This window comes from Pleurodeles waltl, chromosome 4_2, assembly GCF_031143425.1.
Source record: "Pleurodeles waltl isolate 20211129_DDA chromosome 4_2, aPleWal1.hap1.20221129, whole genome shotgun sequence".
Taxonomy (NCBI): Eukaryota; Metazoa; Chordata; class Amphibia; order Caudata; family Salamandridae; genus Pleurodeles; species Pleurodeles waltl.
In genome coordinates, this window is record NC_090443.1 from 291,245,913 (window position 1) to 291,265,477 (window position 19,565).

At 45.0% G+C, this 19,565-nt stretch overlaps 1 protein-coding gene across 12 annotated transcripts in view; it reads right to left on the reverse strand.

The window, feature by feature from the left end:
• Positions 1–19,565, reverse strand: part of RBFOX2 (RNA binding fox-1 homolog 2) — a 518,182-nt gene that overhangs the window by 223,632 nt on the left and 274,985 nt on the right. For 2 of the 12 annotated variants that reach the window (XM_069231203.1, XM_069231200.1), the window contains exon 1: positions 17,920–18,392. The exons of the other annotated variants lie outside the window; for them this stretch is intronic. In XM_069231203.1, the coding sequence (XP_069087304.1) occupies positions 17,920–17,946 (27 nt within the window). In that variant the 5' untranslated portion in view covers positions 17,947–18,392. Of the gene's footprint in view, positions 1–17,919; positions 18,393–19,565 lie in introns of those variants that run through there. 12 annotated transcript variants of the gene reach the window in all.

Sequence of the window (19,565 nt, forward strand, 5' to 3'; positions counted from 1 at the left end):
TCCACGAGCAACGCTTCAGTGGTGGACACAGTACCCACGCAGGAGCACTTCAGGACGGTTCTGTTTTCAGCTTTCATTTACTGCATCAGGACATTCTTTAACGTGTATTCTTACATCAGGTGATGTGCCGCACGTATGGCAACAATGAGTCTGGGTATCCTGGGGTCTCTCCAGTGTGGGTGGGGTTCTGAACATTTTGAAAGCGACGTAGCAGACACCGGTAGTCCCTGCAGGGAGGCACTGCGCTTCACACAGAAGGGCAGCGTGCTCGGTCCCCTGCACAAGCACAATAATCTCCTTTTAGGGAGTTCTCCGAGCTCCTTGAACTAAGGTGGGCCTTTCTGGCGGGGCGGGGGCGAAGGGAGGGGTGGAAAAGCAGGGCTTCGTAGGAGGAGGCGCTCCCAAATAGAGGACTGGCATTTGATTTGGCGGATTTCTCTGTGTGTGCAAAAGATATCGAGTCCAAAACAAAGGTTGTGGAAAAAAAAAAAAGACGACCGAGACGTGAACAGGAAAGGAGTACAGGAAACAGAGATGAGAAGTGGGGTTGTACACAAGAGTGAAGGTGATAGGGAGGGAAAAGACAAGGGAGAAAGGGAAATGAGAGGCAATAGCAAAGTTGCAGAATAACTGGCAGTGTGCAACAGCGAAAAGACAACTCAGAGCTAAGGCTACAGAACACCTGCAAACATATAAAAGTTGAAGACAGTGATAGGTTGAGACAAAGCAGCAGTAAACTTGACAGGGTACCAAATGCCCGGGGTGACGTTGCAGCATATCTGTATATAAACTGTAGAATTCAAGAATAGATGCAAAATACTCTAGAAACACTCCCTCCGGAAGAGTCGGAGCTAGGCACTGAGAGAAAAAAATAGAAAACCAGGAATTCCGGGGGGGGGGGGGGGGGGGGGGTTTAGCTGGTACTGTTCTGGTACCAGGCGAGTACTAAGAGCTCGGATTAGAAGACTCCATAGGGCTGGACACCGGTCCAGGATTTAGATCGACTAGCGCATCCCATGGAGTGTCCTCCCCTGAGGTGTGTCTTATGTAGTGCTACCGATCCCTGACAAAAATCAAGAGGCCTAGGAGGACAGCCTGGAACAAATATATTGAGACTATCACCCAAGTTGATTTTTTCACGACCTGCTTCTTGGCATCACAGCCTCCTAGTATTACAACGGGAAGGGGTGCCCATACCCAACCATCTTGGGTGGTCCAACTGGCGGAGGAGCTTGTCACTAAAGTCAAGGCCATCTTGTATGCAGAATTTATTCTTAACACTGGGACGTCTTTTAGTGATGGAACAAGTGCACAAAGCTATTAATAAAATACAGCCCCAGCAGCCATCTGGACTAGCTAATCAAAGCGGAACGGGGGGTGTCCTCAGTTCATCTTGATGCCCCTTTCTCGAACAATGTATGGATTTGTGATAATACAGGTCGTATAGCCACACCCCCAAGTTTAGCCCAGAGATACCTCACAACCATCAGGCCAATCCACCAAAGGGAAACCACCAAGGGGGACAATCGCACCTAACTCTTGAATCCTGTGGTCCTGGAAGTGACAAACTCCCTGTGATTAATCTCCCCCTGCTTCCTGTCCCTATGTGGCAATTCTGACTGAAGTTCCACAGCTGTGCAAGGACCACAGAAGCGCATGAGGTGCTTTTTAAGAAATCCCTTGACTGGCTATTCCGAAACAAGAACTTCCCCCTCTCAATGGCAAACAATATACTTTTTACCCATAGGGAGGGTGGATCATCCAGGGGACCGTGTAATTTTCTATTTCAAAGACCCACATTTGGTACGAAGGCTGTTTGACTATGGGGTATCCAGGATGGAGAGTGGTGGTTTTGGGGGGGGGGGGGGGGGGGGGGGGGGGGGGAGAAGAGTTGCACTTTTATCCCTGGGCTACTTCTACAAACCCGGTTCCTATGTCAGGTATAATTGTTAATTGTCACCTCTCCACCACCCTCCCCCCACACACAAATGGCATAGACACAGCTCCCATTGGCCCACAACATAATAATATGGCATATAGTGTTCCTGTCTTCAATCAATTTGATGCACCAGGAGGAGTCAATTAACTCAATATCACTCGGGGGTCCAGAACACATTCCTTATCCTGTGATAAAAAGTAAAGGGTGCTGTAAGTTCAGGCAGCGTCAAGAGGGGAGAAGGGGTGCAATACTTATCTCATCAGGTCAGCAGAGATAGGTCTGAAGCTGATCAACATCCCGATCCCCAGGTTCATTTGGCAACTGGTGTTAGGACAAAAACAGAATGCCCAATTTGCCTCGTCAACGATGTGGCCTCCCCCAAGTTAAATTCTGTTGGCAGAGGGCGTGGAGATAGGCAAAATAGTTGTTGCCCCATCAATGACTCCTGATAGGTCCAGTACCTCGAGTAACTCAAGCAAATCTGGTGGAGAAAGGGAGTTACAAGCTTGTGTCCACCTCTCAGATCCTAACCAGTCGATGGATAATGAGGTGTTCACCAGGTAAAGGGTCTTTAAGGTGTCAGGAGAAATTCAATCTCAACCCCTATAAGGTTTATTTTGTGGAATGCTGCTGGATTGGGTTTCAAAGTAGATTGCATGGACCGGGCTCACTTTATAGACCAGTTTGACCTCTGTCTCTTCCAAGACACTTGGCTAACTATGCAGGTGCAACCAGAAGGGTTCATAACTTACAGTAAAGGAACAATAGCAAGGGGTAGAGGCAGACCCCCAGGGTGACTGGCAATCTGGGCCAGTACTGCTCTTGGGTGTGAGGTAAAGGAGATTGTATGGTATAGGGGGTGGGTGCCTTAGTGCTAGTGCGTGGTGAGGGTTGTGGAATCTTGTTCTGGGGGTTCGAGAATGGAAGGGGGGAGAGGGGAGATGGTTGTTCGTGGAAGATTGAGATGGACGTGTGCGGCCTCCTCTCAATAAAAGGACTTGGGCACTGGAGTGTGCTTTTCAGCTCTCTACTGGTGGAGAGCATCATCCTTCTTGCTGTGGAGGATCCCAGAGCGGTTTTGGGAGTTTTGAAGTGTCTCACGCAGTTGGGCGCACAAGCTCTACGACAGTTGGTACGTACACATCTAAACAGTTACACAATGTGGTGGCGTTGAGGGAATGTGTCGCAATCTTGGATCGTCATTCCAGGTACTTTAGAAACAGGCCATCCTAGAATCAGGCATTAGACACGCTGGCAACAAACAACGTGGTGACGCATAAGCGTGGGTGCCACCATATTGGATCGTCGGTGAAGGTATTTTTGCAACGTAAGCTGCAACGCGGTGACACAGTAGTGTGTGTGCCGTCATCTTTTATTAAGGATCGAGGTTGTGGCAAGCTGTGAGGAGAACATCAGGCAAGTGTCATTTGAATGTTACAGTGGTGATGTGCACACCTTACATGTACATTTGTGCACACCTGCTGGTCAATTGCTTAGTACTTCAGTGATGTGCACACTTTTTTTTTTTAACTCATTCTCATTGGTGATGTGCACACCTGGACTATTTTAAGTGCACAGATGGGAAAGTTTAGATTATTTGTGTGTTTTCACTACATTATTTCAGCATTTTTGATTGTCGGGGTAAGTGTTTCATTACAGAGTATACGCAATTTAATATTTTTCAAACGTGTGCGAAAGCATTTTCACTTACTCCTCCCGTTCCATTCCTTCCCAGAGCACGTGAACCTGCAATGAAATTACATTGATGCCACTGAAAAGGAAAGTGGGTAAGAATTCTCCTGCGTAAGAAGGAAGCGCATACTTTTACATAGTTTGGGTCCTGAGGGAGAACGTTTTCATGCAGGTGGAAAAAAAAAACAAGAGCTAGTGATGATTCCAAACACACCTTGGAAGACTTGGATGCACACTACCAGCCTGTTGCTTGCATGGCTGAAGACAGGTACAATTTCTTTCAGCGTAAACAGGGTAAGAATGAGACGGTGGAGGGGTATGTATCTGCTCTCAGGAAGTTGGTGATAACTTGAAAGTTTGGGAAACTACAAGATGAACTTCTTCGCGATCAGATTATTATACATTCAAACAATGCAAGGGTGCAAGAAAAACTATGGGTTAGAGGGGATGCTCTCATGAATGAAAATGCCATTGTCAAGAAAGCAGAGTTAGCGAAACGCTGTGCTAAAGCTGCTTTGGGTAATGGGAAAGGAGGAGATTTGGTTGCAAAGTAATGCATAAAGAGAAAAAGTTTGCCAGTACTATGTATGCTGCACATAAACCTGGGATGAGGAAAAGTCAGCAGGAAAAGAATACCTTGTGCAAATGTGGCAACAAGGGACATTACGCAAGAGACAAATGTTGTCCTGCGGTTAAATCAAACTGTGCCTATTGTGGTGTTTTGGGGCATTTTGCAAAAGTATGTAGGAGGAAAGTTAATGACTATATGGTTAAGTGTGTGGGAGTGGGGCAAGAATGTCCTGTTGAAGATTCTGAGTCTGAAGATGTGGAATGCATTTTAAGCATTGAAAGCATTGTATTAGGCACCTAAGTATTGCATAAGAAACCTTTATGTGGTATAAATATAGGTGTGTCAATATTGATGGTAGCTGATTCAGGATCACGGTGCACTATGATTTGTAATCATATTTGGGTGAAAATGTTTGCTAAGCTATTTGGAAGTGAATTACCACCTTCTTACATCTAACCATTACATTTACAGGTGAGAAGATTCCAATGGTGGGATCTATGAATTTGATGTTTTAGTTCAAAGGGAGGGTGGCACCTTGCACTCTGTGGCGGAGAAAGGACCTTCAGTTTTAGGGAGGAAGGATCAAGGGGCATTTTGAATCCCAGAAGCGACACAAAAGAGTTGTCTCTAGAGGAGCCTGGTAAACTCTTAGAAGAGGAGTTATTGAAGAAAATGTCCCCCAGGTATTCTCTGGTAAAGTAGGCAAACTATCTAAATTTAAGCATAAAAATTGTAGTTAAAGAAGGTGTTACCCATGTGTGCCACAAAGTAAGGAACATTCCTTCGAAGGTGAGATATGCTGTTATGCACAAATCGGACAGATTGGAGAATGATGGCATAATAGAACCAATAAGAAAGTGCAGAATGGTTAGCACCCTTTGTAGTTGCCTTTAAAGCTAATGGACAGATTAGGCTCTGTGTGGATTTGAGAGAACTAAACAAGAGTATTGTAGTTAATAAATTTCCTCTTCCTAAGATTGACAAGTTATTGACTAAATCTGAGGGGTCAGTAGTTTTCAACAATTGATCTTAAATCAGTGTACCATCAGATCCTGTTGCATCCATCTAGTAACAAGTTAACATCCTCTATCACACCTTTTGGGTGTTATAGGTTTGTTTGAATGCCGTTCTGACTTGCTTCCACTGCGGCTGCTTTCCAACGGCTCATGCGAAAAGTTTTGGGTGACATCGTAGGAGTTACTTATTTTCAAGATGACATACTCATTATGAGGAAGAATAAAATGGAACATGATGCTATGTTAACACTGGTAATGGAAAGGCTTGCTGAGAATGGGCTGACGGCGGAGCTTAATAAATCTAAGTTTGCTACGGAATCTGTTACGTATTTGGCCCATGAAGTGGGAAGGCATGGTAGTCTTCCAAAGGATAGTACTTTGGCTGAGATTAGGGATGCTCCAGCTCTGAAATCTAAGGGTGAAGTTAGGTCCTTTTTAGAGCTAGTAGAATTCTATGCAAAATTTGTGAAGCCCTTTTCGACTAAAACATGTTATGACAGCTGATTAAAGATGAACAGGAGTTTAAGTGGGATGCTGAACTGAATAATGATTTTGAACAGATTAAACAGGAAATCTGCTCTGCTATTCCCCAACAAGGATTTGACAGCCAAGAACAAAGCATACTAACTGCTGATTCAAGTAGAAAAGGTCTCAGTGTGGTACTTACGCAGAAATCGAGAGAGGGCTTTTGAACGTACCACTGCATTTGCTTCACGTGCTTTATCGTCCACATAAGAGAAATTTTCAGTTATTAAAAAGGCAATGCTGGCAGCAGTTTGGAGGGGCATGGAAAAATCTAGACCTTACCAACGGGGCTCTAAATTTGTGTTGAGAACAGATCATAAACCTTTGGCTAAGGTTTTAACGTCACAAAATGTTGTGAAGGCTATTCCCTGCATTTCTAGAATGTCGTTATGATTGTTGGACTATGTTTATGAAGTTGTGTATCTCCCAGGCATAAGAAATAAGGTGGCAGATTTTTGAGCCGATCACCTTTACCCATTCAAGGAAGCGGTATATGCGATGGGGATGAATATAGTGTCGCTATAGCAGATGTTGTCGAGGGAGGCCCTACAAATTTGGAGAATAATGTTGGTAGGGAGGAATAGATAACTGCTTACAATAATGACAATGGCTTGTAAATGGTAATGGGTTATGTTAGATGTGGCTGGCCTTGCAAGAATAAATTGGCCAAGGATTACATTAAGTGGTGGAAAGTCGGAGATGAAAGGACCATTAATGATGATGTTTCCTTACGAGAGGAGATAAGATGGTACCCCCTGAAGTACTTAGGGAGAAAATTATTGAGGCGACTCATGAAGGATATTTGGGTATTGCTAAGTTAAAAAAAAAAAAAAAAAAAAAAAAAAAAATTAAAACGTCGTAGTTGTGACCTGGGTTGGATGGAGATCTTGAAAGAACAGTGCTACACTGTGTGGTGTGTGCTAAGTCAGACAAATCTTTGAAGGTGTTTAGACCTGCCTTAGGTATGAGTTTGTGCCTGGAGGGTCTATGGGAAGATGTAGCTATAGACATATTGGGTCCAATATCTAATTCTTTGGATAATGCTTTTTGGTGACTCCAAATATGAAATTGCCTTACTTGATCTTTTTTCTAAGTGGCCTGAATACAAAGTTTGCGAGAGGACTGATTGGTGGTGTTAATCCTGTTTGTGTTAGGTGTGTTTTTGAGCGAGTGTATTCCTAGATCTATTTTGAGTGACAGTGGACCTCAATTTGTGTCTGAAGTGGAATAAATTATTTTTAAGGAATCGCATTATGGAAAAATATACTCCAGTTTACCATCCAGCGGGCAATGGGGCTGTGGAACATTTCAACCGTGTTAAGGGTTCTGTACAAACAGCCATTAGTGCAGGGATGGATTGGGAAAGGGAATTGGCAAGTATGGTGTGGGCTTATAGGATTACTCCAACTCTTATGGGATACAGTCTCTTCAAGATACTAAGGTTAGAGAGCTGCACACTAAAGATAATAGAGCTTGGTTAAATCTGAAGATTCAGAGTAAGTGGTACCCTGCAATGGTCAAGAGCAACATTATGAAGGCACAAAGAGTATGTAAGTAACATTACAATCAAAGTCGCAAAGTAAAAGATGTCAAATTGGTGTCAGGGGATTGGGTCAAAGTTAAATAGGCTTGTAAAACACAAAAAGGGAATAGCAGGTTTTCTAATCCTCTTCAGGTTAAGAAGATATTTAGGACTTCAGCCTTGTTGAGTGATGGGAAATTGTGGCATCTCGGCAGATTGGCTAAATGCAGTGGATATTTTAAGCAGAATTATGGGAGGGTTGTGCTGGGGAAATTTGGATCAGAATTTGATTGGTTATGGCTGGAGGTTGTGGGTGGAGGAGAGGCACCTACATGAACATCCGTTGCTAACATCAGGTTAGCAACCAGAAGAAATTGCCTCCAGTTACTAGCCGTTGCAGTAGGGTTGTTGGACAACCAAGGAAGAATCAAGATTTTGTGTTAAATAATTAAAGTCAATGTGCATCTTTTATAATTCTTGTATGTATTTGTTTTAGATCTGTAAGCGTGATATGACAGTCATGCTCTGACACAATAGTGATCACAATGCCCTACCTCCTGTTATCGATCTCCCAGTTTGCAAGAGCTCAGGTAGTCATTTCGAACCCCTCAACAATAGATGCCAATGAACATCAAACTGGTGCAGAATTAAATGGAGCTCAATTGTACGCTCCCAGGAGCAGGTTGAGTTGATATACAAACTTGTAAAGGAAAGTCTAGGGGGATCAGCTTAATCTGGACTTGATTTTGGACTACCATGCATGCGTTCATGGATGGGGGCAATTCATGAACAAGTGTTTGAGGGCCTTAAGAATCATTTCTTTATGGAATCTAAATCTGCTGGGGTCATTAAAAGCTCCCCCCCCCCCCCCTTTCCTGGTTCAATTGTTCCTGCCGAGCTGCCAAGCTTGCTCTAGGTTTACTGGCCACCGCAAAGGAGGATGACCAGCACACTTTTTGGAATCTAGTGGCCACTGGGAGTAAGGAGGGAAGCATCCCCACTGGAAACAACATTGCTGCTCATGTATGGATCCAACAGTTTTCCGGGCTGTACTTCCCGATAGTAGAAGTCAGTGCTTTACCAACAGATGAAATGGGCACCCTTATAGATGCCTTATGGGAAACTTTTGGCTGCATGGAGTATCCCTTCATCTCAAGCAAGCACGTGAGCTTAGCTATTAAGACTACGGTCCCTAACAAAGCGACTGGTAAGATTGACCACTGACTTGTTTCTGGCAGAGTCAGATGTTTGGGGGTCCATACCTTGCACTATTATATACTAATATGAAATGGATGCCCATTCGTTCATCCTGGACAGGAGCCAAAATTACACCTATTTATAAAAAAAGGGTTCCACGCTCTTGCCAACAAATTATAGACCTATAGTCTCATTAATACCATGCAAAAACTGTTTAGTAGAGTAATTTTAGAAAGATTGCAGGAGTGGATGGTGGCCAATGATACTCTAACAACCCTGCAAGCGGGATTTCACGATTGCACGTCCACCATTGACCAAGTATTTAGGCTCCAGTTGCCATCTTGGAAAACTGTTGCCATAGATGGCATAGAGTATGAAAGATTGTATGTGATGTGATGTGATGTTTGTAGGCCTACGATCAGCCTTTGACTTAGCACCCAGACATATGTTGTGCCAAGTGCTAGCCGGTATATAGAGTTCCATTGTGCCTCCTTGCAATTATTGGGAGGCTTCACAATCAGAATTTCGCACAGGTCTGATGTGGCCGATTGGGAGAAGTGAACTGAGGTGTTAGGGCTGCATTCTTAATCTAACTCTTTTCAAGTTGTATGTCAACGATTTGGTAGCCGCTTGAACTGGTGTCAGAACGACACCCCAAGACAACACCAACTCCTTCCATGAAAGGGATGAGTTTAGAACAAATCCAAACCTTTGAAAATCCTGTTGTGGGTTCGCCCTTAATGAGCAAATGAATTGGGCAGTTCACATCTCTATGTGCAGTCTAAAATGAAGTGACGAAAGACAACGGGGCTCCTTCTTTAGACCTATTTTCCCAGTGATTCAAATTTATACACACCAAGCCCTAGGCGCTGCACTATATGGTAAACAGTTATTGGGGCATAAGAACGTCCTGGAGATCTCCGTGAATCTGCCACGAAGGATGGATGCTGGGCTCGGGCCAATCTCCCAGGGGTTGCTATTACACCAATCCTATATTGGAGAAGAATCCGGGTAATCTCTGAGCTGTACTTTTTTTGCCAAGGGCTGGAAAAGTTATTTACCCTCCTGAGATCAGATGATCTTCCCTCGATAAATTAGGTCAGAGACCCTTAGGAGGAAGGGGACGAAACTTTGTGAGATGATCCGGGAGGTGAGGGGGGGGGTCTCCTATTTCTGAAGTGAACCTTAAGGGGAATTTTAGACAGGATTCACTGAATACTTTAGCAACTAGGTCAGCCTTGGTTCCCGGACTTATATTTTTGGACTTGGTACAATTTTACCTGTTCGCTCTTTGTAATAATTGAACGTTTTATTGAATTAATTTATTTTTAGAAATGCTTTTACTTATGTGTGATTGTATTTATGTTACTTGTTCTTTTATGGCGATCCTCCGAAATAAAGAGTACTGAATGTTGAAAATATTTTGAGGTCCGCGTTTTTATAAGTAGCCCAACACAGACGTGTCTGTACGCAACAGTCCACACGCTGTCCAGTTTGTAGACAGCCATCTCCTATAGGCTGGTATCTGCAGACATGCCCCCCCTCCCCAAAATAGCAGCCATCGCTACTTCCTTAAAGGGGAAGCATCCCCGTTTAGACAAAACACTTCCCCGTCCCTTTTTGGAAAGTCTCCACAGGCACAGATCGATAGACTGTCCTCTCCTAAGGACAGCCTCGTGTATTGTAGTCTTGTCTACAAACATTCCTCTCCTATACACTAATTTACAGCACCTCTATTGACCAGTAGACATGGTCTGCTCTACAGACCCGCCTGCCAACAATCCTCTCCTATAGACCAAGTCACAAACAGCCCTTTTTAGGTCGGTCTATAGATAGTCCTGTCTTACAGATTTGTCTACAGGACACCTTCCCCTACAGATCTGCTTACTGACGGCCCTCCTCCACCGACTAGTCTACAAGCAGCCCCCATCTGCTCCTATTGTTTCCTTCCAACCCTTCATATCCGAACAGCTGATCAGGCTCATTAAATCATTAATTGCGCCCGATCCCGACTCTCGCTCTCTCCTGCAGCTGTCACTCTGCCCTCTCGAGCTGTGTCTCCCGTTCGCCTGCCTTCACAGAACCAAACATAGTAAGAGATCTGATGTGTTCACCCCCTCCTGTCCTCTCCCACTCACCCCAGCTACTAACATCTGCGCATCCATTTCACTCTCTCCACATCACCCCCAACCCCCAACAACTGTTCTCAGCCATCGGTCACCTTACGCTTGCGTTCCTCCCTCTCCCGTCCTTCCCGCCTTAGACCCTCCCTATCAGACCCTGATAGGAAACAGACCTCGCCAGCTCGGCACACGAAGAGCCAAGTGGGAGGCCGTGAGCCTGGGGTTGCCCCGCTGCGCCAACCCCCGCATTTCACACATTTTCTAATTAAAGAAACACCCCTCCACCCCCAAGGAAATTTGAAAACATCAAAGTTGAAGTGGAGTCTCGGACTATTGCGCTTTAGAGAAGAAAAAGACGGCGCATTCAAAAATGGCCACCCGGCACAGCCCGAACGCAAGTTTCACTCATCTCATCCAATGTCTTGGGTTGGCGGAGGGAGGTCTCCGTGTTTTCCCAATAGAAGGCACTGCTGTCCTGGGCAGTCTCCGAGAGGGGACTGCGGGGTCAACGACACGTTCGCGCCCCTCTATGTCTTCCCAGTGATTAACAATGGTATCTATAGTAAAACTATTGTTCTTAATGTACAAAGCAATACACCGACAACGCCCAACAGTTTTAGTGGGAAAACTGAAGTTCTAATCCCATAAAAGAACGCTAAGCTTCAGGTTGCCCCCACAATAACGTTTCACCTCATAAGAAGAAACTGTAGCTGGGACTTTCTTGTGCGCGCAAACTGCGTAGCTACAGCATTTACTCACAAATACAAATGGCTACCAGAAATTACTTTAAGTTTCGCAGTATGCTGAAAAAGTTGCGATTTCCAACTTGATTCTCAGAGTGCATGAAACAGAGTAAGGACAACACACACTACAGATTCTGGGGACCTAATGTAATGCAGATAATCTATAAGGATCACATACATAATCCTGACCAAGATCTAAAAATGACTACCCCAAAACATACCCAACACATCAAAGATGGAATATCGAGATACATCCAGATGAAATCCTGCTTCTAACACACATCTTCTGAGACAGACCAGAATCAATTAAATACCTACAGCGTTCATTACTTACATAACTCAAAAGCTACAACTCAAAGTAAAAACCACTAACAAATATTTTCTTGTAAAAATGTGCACGTCTGCATAACAGGCTTTTACCCTTATTACCAATAACCCTGTATATCCATCTCTCCTCCTTCCCAAAGCTGCATGACCATGCCAAGCACTTCTCACAAGGCTTACTGACTAAGCCAGTGTAAGCACGATCCAAAATACACCAGTCCTGTCCTATTGCATGCACTCCATTCCTCATACTAGAGACAATTAGGAATGAAAATCAATCGGTACCTAGTACGCCTGCAATAAAAATAACGTTCACTATTTTTGAAGCTGTACATAACTAACCTCTAGAGCACCTCTAATGTAGCATAATATATGATTCAGTGTAAAACTTAAAAGAATCCTACAAACTATCTTAGGTCTATGGAGAGCAGCATGCTGCACATCATCAAAGCGCTTCAATGCCTCTAAAGAGATAGTAAGTGCAACAATCTAAAATGCAATACTGCAAAAGGGTACGAAGCATTTGGGCTGGGTATCAAACATTAAACGACAAAGACACACCGAATACATTTCAAGTTGACTACGGAGGGCACGCAAAGCATATCTAGGCCACCAAGGTCAAGATTTCGAATGAAAAAAGCATACGGGGTGGAACCAGGATCCATGAATGGGTCTTTAATACCTGAAGTACAGAACTAAGGAAACAACCCAAGCCTACCAAAAATCAGAAGTGCCAAAAACGGGAAGACACTTCAAAAATCTGTAAAAACACCATTTGGGGGGGGGCATCCTTCTAGAAGAGACTAAGACCCATCAACCAGCTCCCTCTAGAGCCGGCTCAAGACACCATTAAAAGCTTACCACATGAACCCTCTCCGCAACCACCTGAATATTCCATCACGTGGATGGGAGCAGTTTCCTTCTCCTAACAACTTTCAAGCACTTCAAAATGGGAGCTAAAAAAAACTCAACACTAGAAGAAAAAAAAAAAACTAACATGCATGTGAGAGAAAAAAAAGCATCATCAGCTACTTGTTTAAATGACAATGTCACAACTCCCAAGGCAGGATAGCTGGGGACACCCACAAAACAGAAAAAAGACGCAAATGAAACAAGAACATTATTGGCAAAACCAATTGGCCTCTCCTTTGCGACCTAGTCTTTGCGACCCCCTTTGGATGATGCTATACAGCATTAGTAAAAAGCAAAATGATAAAGAAAAAAGAAAAACTGAAATTCACTAGTTATGTGTAACTGCCTTAAGTATAACTTGCACTGCAAAGTTATGTCACATGTCTTTAGTAATGTAATATGCAAAGTCATCAACAGTGGATTATAGCATAGTGCTGCCAGTTATTCCTATGTCAGGTATGTATAACTGATGAATTTCAGTGACCTTTTGGTTTTAACGCAGCAGTTTTTTTAAACCATTCGAACACCTGATCCACCGGAACTTTTTTTTTTAAGTTAATTTCCAGGGTTTTTCCTAACACAAGATAAAATCCTAATAACATATTTATGTTTAACTCCACTTTAACCTTTTGGGTTTTTTTCTTAGAGAATTTCTAAGGCTTATTTTTTTTTTTTTTAGCACATCGAAGATCTTATTACGTTACTTCTGCAGCAGCCAGTCTCTGCGCCCAACTCCCCATGGATCCATACCCCACATTTGGTTAAAAATAACTGTTCCATTACACCCCCCCCCAACCCCTTATCGGTCTCATGAACAGAGTCCCTAAGCCATGTCATGACGATCACAGTCTTTCCCTTCTTGTTGCGGCAGCCAATCAGATCTTGGTCATGCCAATCAGAATGCTTTATTTTGATGGCTTACTCTGCTCTGAGTTTTGTAGCACTAGACATCACTGTTTTAGACATTAATTTATCTAAAGTCGTTGAACAGATTGAGTTACATTGCTGACAAATTCAGTGCCGTTCTGTCCAGCTGTTTTCTCTGTATCGCAGTTTAAAAATCCTTTTAGAAACGACATGTGGAAAACGTGTTTTGGGACATCTCCGTCTTTTTCGCAGCCACCACTTGACAGATCACCCCAAACATTTCAGGAGGAATGGAGGATGATTGTTTTTTTTTTTAAAGTTTTGTTAAGATTTGTCAAATAATTGTCAAATTGCACCAAGGTTATTGGCAAAACATAAAAATGCTCTTCCAATGAAAACTCCGACCTACTACACAACGGTAAAAGCCACTATTCAATATATATATTCGATTTTTGCAAACATTTCCTAATTAAAGGAATGGGCTAGCCATGGCTCAGAAGTCTAGAGTGGCTCAATACAGGTTCCTATGCTCTCAGTGGCAGGTCCATCGGTTGCAAAGCAAGTGTATGTAAGCATGTTAATAGGTTTATCTGCAAATAAGACACTGAAATCTAGAGCGAAGACACTGAAATCTAGAGCGGAGACCAGAAGAAAGAAGACAACACACCAGGAATAGGGATCACGACTCCTACCTTCTACAACACAAATAAACAAAGTGGTAATGACCAGAAACAGAAGTACATAAGACAGAGAGGAGTCGCACTGCTCAGCTTGCATGGCCTGCTATGTGTCGTTGCTTGTTCCAGGCAGGAGCGTACCAATTTGCTGCCTCTCTAGAAGACAAGGCTACTGGACATTCACGTGTGTGGCAATGCTTTAAGGGCCTCTAAACTGGGAGCTGAATAGAAAGCCCTGTTTGGGGGGGGGGGGGGGGGGGCGCGGGTAAGATAACTGGTACTAATTAGAATTGTCTCTAGGAGGTTCTTGCATGGAAAACGCAGACGAAATGGGCAGTTGCAAATGTTACTATGACAAACACTTCAGGATTACCGGGTTCTGCAGACTGATAAAGGTATCGAGATTTACCAATATGATGACGATATCAACTATACTTGAGTTTTTTCTACTCAAGACATACATATAAAACACCGACGGCAAATTATCCAGAACTGAATGTCCAGCAGCAGCCTAAAGCTCAACTCAACCTACTGTTATTTGCCAAAAACACCAAGCAAGAAAAAATACAAACCTTGATATGAACCCGAGCATTCAATAAATGCCAGATCGGCTAGTTACCTTGGACACCAACCTAACTCTCATGGAACACATTGCCAAAGACATCCCGGTACCAGCTCTGCCTACTAAAAAAATGTGAACCGGTTACTCCCAGAAAGGAACATCAAAATTGCTACACTCATTCTCACGCATCTGGATCACAGTAACACCCCCATCCACGGCCTTCTAAACTCCACACTGGCACCGTTTAAAGCTGAAAAATGCCTCTTCCAGGACTAGATGAAATATAATCACATCAGCCCAACATCATGATAGAACTATATTGGCTCTCAATGCTAGACCTCATCATCTTCAAAACACTTACAAAGCAATTAAGACTCCCCGCCCCTCCCGTTTAGTTTACGGACAAGCTCACCATCTCTGGAAGCTCTCGGCATAATCGCTGCCAGGCCACATTCAAACTGGAGACTAAGAAATGCACACAAAAAAAAAAAAGGAAAAAGACAGTAAACCTTTTCTGTCTTTGGATCCAGGATCTGGAACAGAATTCATCAAACCATGCTGCTCCACTTAAGGAAAGAGTTTAAGACACACTTCTTTAAAGAACAGTAAATCATGAATGTTATGGATAATTATTGAGCGCACGTACACCAGACGGGTTCATGGCACTAGGGCACAGTAGAACTAACCAAAACAGAAAATTAAGAGGGGACGCTATGTATATACCTGTCGGAAGAGCCAGGTTGTGAGAGATTCAAAAGTTTTGAAAATGATGCAACCTGTCTTAAAAACAGTCCTCTGTCCAATGGGAAGCCAACAGAGTTCCTCCAGTAAAGGAAGGTTTGATGTGACTGACTTCATTTAGCCTGCCAAAATATCAAGTGTGCCGCACGGTTCTGGACTATTTAGAGGCTGTGGAGAAGGGTCTTTGAAACACCAACATAGAGGGCGTTACAAGCTGGATAAGACATGGATGAGAGCCCATGAGGCAATGAACGTAGAAAATGTATGTATCCTGCGGATCAGAAAAAAGAATAATGAAACCTAGGTGGGATTTCATTGATTATGCGACATCAATGTGAACAACTGCGTTTTTTTTTTTACTGATTCCTTGAAGGGGTGGGTTACTCATATCAGGAGGCCAGAAAGAGGCATTCCAGTAGTTACATCTTGCTTTTCATGATCACAATATCAGTTTTGTCCGCACTTAGTTTGAGATGGTCACTGTTCATCCAGCCACAGATGGCAAGCATGGCACATTGAAAGGTTTCCTTTGACTTCGTGAAATCATCAAAAGCTTGAACAATAATTGCACACCTTCGACGTAGTTGTAAATGGTGCAGTTCATGTTTTTGCGTGCATTAATCAGATGTAAATATGTTTAAGAGGTGAAGTGAAAGAAGAAACACGAGGGCTTCAACAATCCAGATGGACTTTAGATGCCTTAAAAGGAGACAGGCAAACTAGCTGACGGCGATCATTCAGGAATTAGTTGATCCAATCAAGCACCAGGCAGCGTGCGAGTGTAGTATCACTCGCTGACAGATTGCTTGCCATGGGCATTGTATAGCGGTATGTAGGCCTTTGGCTAGGTTTTCACTATACAAATAGTGTATATACATGTACCACCATAAACGCGGATATTTATTAGCAGGGGGGGGGACGTCTTATGTACAAGGTCACTACAGGGCACATGCATAGATCGACGCACAACCTGCACATTAAGGGGATGATGTCCAAACATCTTCCAAGTGGCACTCATCTTACAGGTTTATGCAAATAGGACTGCCTCTTATTTTACAGAGATCTTGTATAGCTATTAAACAGGGTCATGGCCGAGAATAAGTGGATAGTAGAATCATGTGGTAAACAGACACTACAAAGCCTAAAAACAAAGCTATATATTAGGTTACATAGAACTACGCGGCATGAGAGAGCAAATCCGTCCTATCTGGACATATGTTACAGTCTCGCACAGCAGACATATTCAGAAGATTACAAATAATGCTGATCCCGGGTATCACATTAGACAACAGACCTACCGCTTAAGGGACACTGATCTCGTTGATCTAAGCACGCACAATTAAAGGTATATTGAAGTTGAGCTATCCCTACTGCTAGAATATACATGCCATTGAAAGCTGAAGTTGAGCTATCCCTACTGCTAGAATATACATGCCATTGAAAGCTGAGCTGCCTCACCGGGTTACATAGATCTCACAATCCTGGGAGAGAAAGATCACACAGATCTTCGTGCGGCAGAAATATCCATCGGGTTACAATTACCTGCCTGGATTGGAGAGTCGAGGCCCCTCCCACCTCTTGGATACGGCACTGCTGCCCAGAGAACAGGAGCCCCTTGGGAGCTGCTCAGATCCAGCGTCTCTTGTTTTCTACCAGGGATATTCAATCCATTTACCCCACCCCCAAAACAATGCAGATAATTCCCCCCACTCCCGCTGTAAGATCGCTCGAGAGCCCCCGCTTCCTTTAGAAGACTCGGGGAACAAAGAAATTCGGGTGGCGGTTGAACTCAGGTAGAATGACGGTTGTAGGCGCTAGAGGAGAATGTGAGGTGAGGATGAACCCATATGGGCGATCAGGCTCCCCTCAAGAGTCATGCACCCCTGCCCCCGCAAAGGGGATAACCAGGAGACAGGATATGAAAGGAGAAAACGCACAGAGAACAGGAGCACCAACCCCGTGTGCTGAAGACTTCCCTAAGTGAGACCCCGCTTTGTTAACCCCAAGGCCGCCAGATCCCCCTGGTGTGTTGAGCCTCCAGTGGTATCCCCACACAAGGAGGCCGTGGTGCCTTCCCTGTGCTGATATCAACACTGAAACGCCTCACGTGGGGAGAATCCCAAAGTACCAGGTTGCGCCTTTCAACCAATGGAGGGAACTCACAGATTTAGGCCCATGAAGCGCCCTTGCTGTTGCGCTGAAGACCCTATATACCTACCCCGCACATGGGCCGCCCAGAGAAGCCCGGCGGTTCTGCTCTGACGCACAGTGCTCTACTAGAGCGTACACTGGAAAAATGGAGGCCATAGTACATGATGGACACCACCTTCCGCCCAAAGCTCAGAACACACTCGCCAAGCATGGAACCAGCCACGTGAAGGATGAAAACCACCCTGCTGATCTTTCCGTCCTCCGTGTTCTTCTGAAGCCCCTTTGCGGCGCCCCCGCCCTCAACACCCCCCCGCCCGAAAAACAAAAACGGAATGCTCATAGACTCCCGCCTCTCACCTGAATCACCATGCTCCCCTTCTCCATAAACCGAGGGCGCACTGGAGGGTGAGGGGGGGTCTATACCAAGGTGCCCCCGACAAGATCCTCGCTAGACACTCAGCAAAGGGGGGCCTGGGTCCACCGGGAGTCGCGTGCTGCAATAGTGGGTTTACAGAGGTTCCTCGGAGCGAAGAGGGGAGACTGGGTCCACCGAACGTCTGTGGGTCCACAGCGCGCTTCCCCTACTTCCAAAGATGAGGGGTTTCCGCTTCTGCGGATCTACAGCTGCAGTGGGGTGTCCCTGCTCCAGAGGAGGGGGTCTCCTTGTCTCCCGAGGAGGGGTGGGGGTCCTGTCTGGTCTCTGCAGCGCGGATCTCCCTCCTCCTCTCGTTCCTCACCTCAAGGCTCGGCTTCCTCCCTTTCTTTCTCTCTCCAATGAGCCCTCCTCTTCCTCTTCCTCCCCCTTCCGACGTCCCTGCTCCAACCTCCTCCTCCCCTCCCCCGGCTCACGGCCAGATGGCTGCAGTAGCCCCACCCCCAGGCTCCGGGCTAATTAATCACAGACGGGCCCCTCCTCTCTCTCCCTCACCATCCCCTCTCCTGCTTCCCCCCGTCCCGCCCTCTCCCTCCTCCACCCTCTAGACTGGCTCCAGGCTTCTGACACATTTCGAGTCACACTCCAGAAATGCAAGGGGGGCAACAGGGGCAGAGGGAGGGGGCAACAGGGGCAGAGGGAGGGGACATCATAGTGGGGAAGGGTGGGGCGTCATTGTAGGGGGGGGGGGGTGAAGAGCGGGAGGCATAATAGGGGGGTAGTGGAAGAGCGGGAGGCATGGGGGGGGATCATAATCGAGGGAGGATCAAGAACCAGGTCATGACGGAAGAAACGACAATGACGTAAAAGGGGTAGAGGCTAAAGTAAGTGTACGAGGGGAATGGGTAGAGTGAAAGGGGGCAAAAAGTGGGAAATGTTGCAAAAGTTGTAGGAGAAGGGCACACAATGTCACAGAGAGGGGAGAGGGAAAAGTGAGATGAAGACACAAAGGTGCAGTCAGTGAGCCACATAAAAAGGAGCTAAACAGGGGCCGAAACAAGGGGTGCAAATATAAGTGACAGAGACGGGGCTGAAAAGGAGGCGCAGGCATAGGCAGTTATACCCGTGGGCGAAAAAGGAGGCCTGAAAGCAGAGTGCAAAGGGGGTACCAGACAGGAGGGTGCCAAAGGGAGGGAGCGCTAGAGATCAGGGGGATCTATGGGGCAGAGGGACACTTGAGGCTGCGGGAACATATACAAGGGGGGGGGGGGCAGTTATATTTAAAAAAAAAACTTGACTAAAAAGGGGAGCAGCAGTCAACAGATTTTGCCTCATGGTCTTCCTAATGCACGCATATTGGCTTTGCCAATACCTTCTGACGTTAGTACCAGCAAGAAGAACAACAAGCATTTGCAATGCAATGGTTGTCGCGTTTGCTCGAGTTAGAGCTACTGGCATTGCAAAATTCCTAACTTGACGTTTCTTGCCACACAAATTGAAAATTAAAAGTAAAACAGTTGACACAAGTGAGCCGATTCAAAGCGCCATAGCTGTCATGAGCATGAGCGCGGAGAGACACAAAAGGAAAAATAAGTTTGCTCGCAGTGAAACTTATCAGCAAATGTGCAAT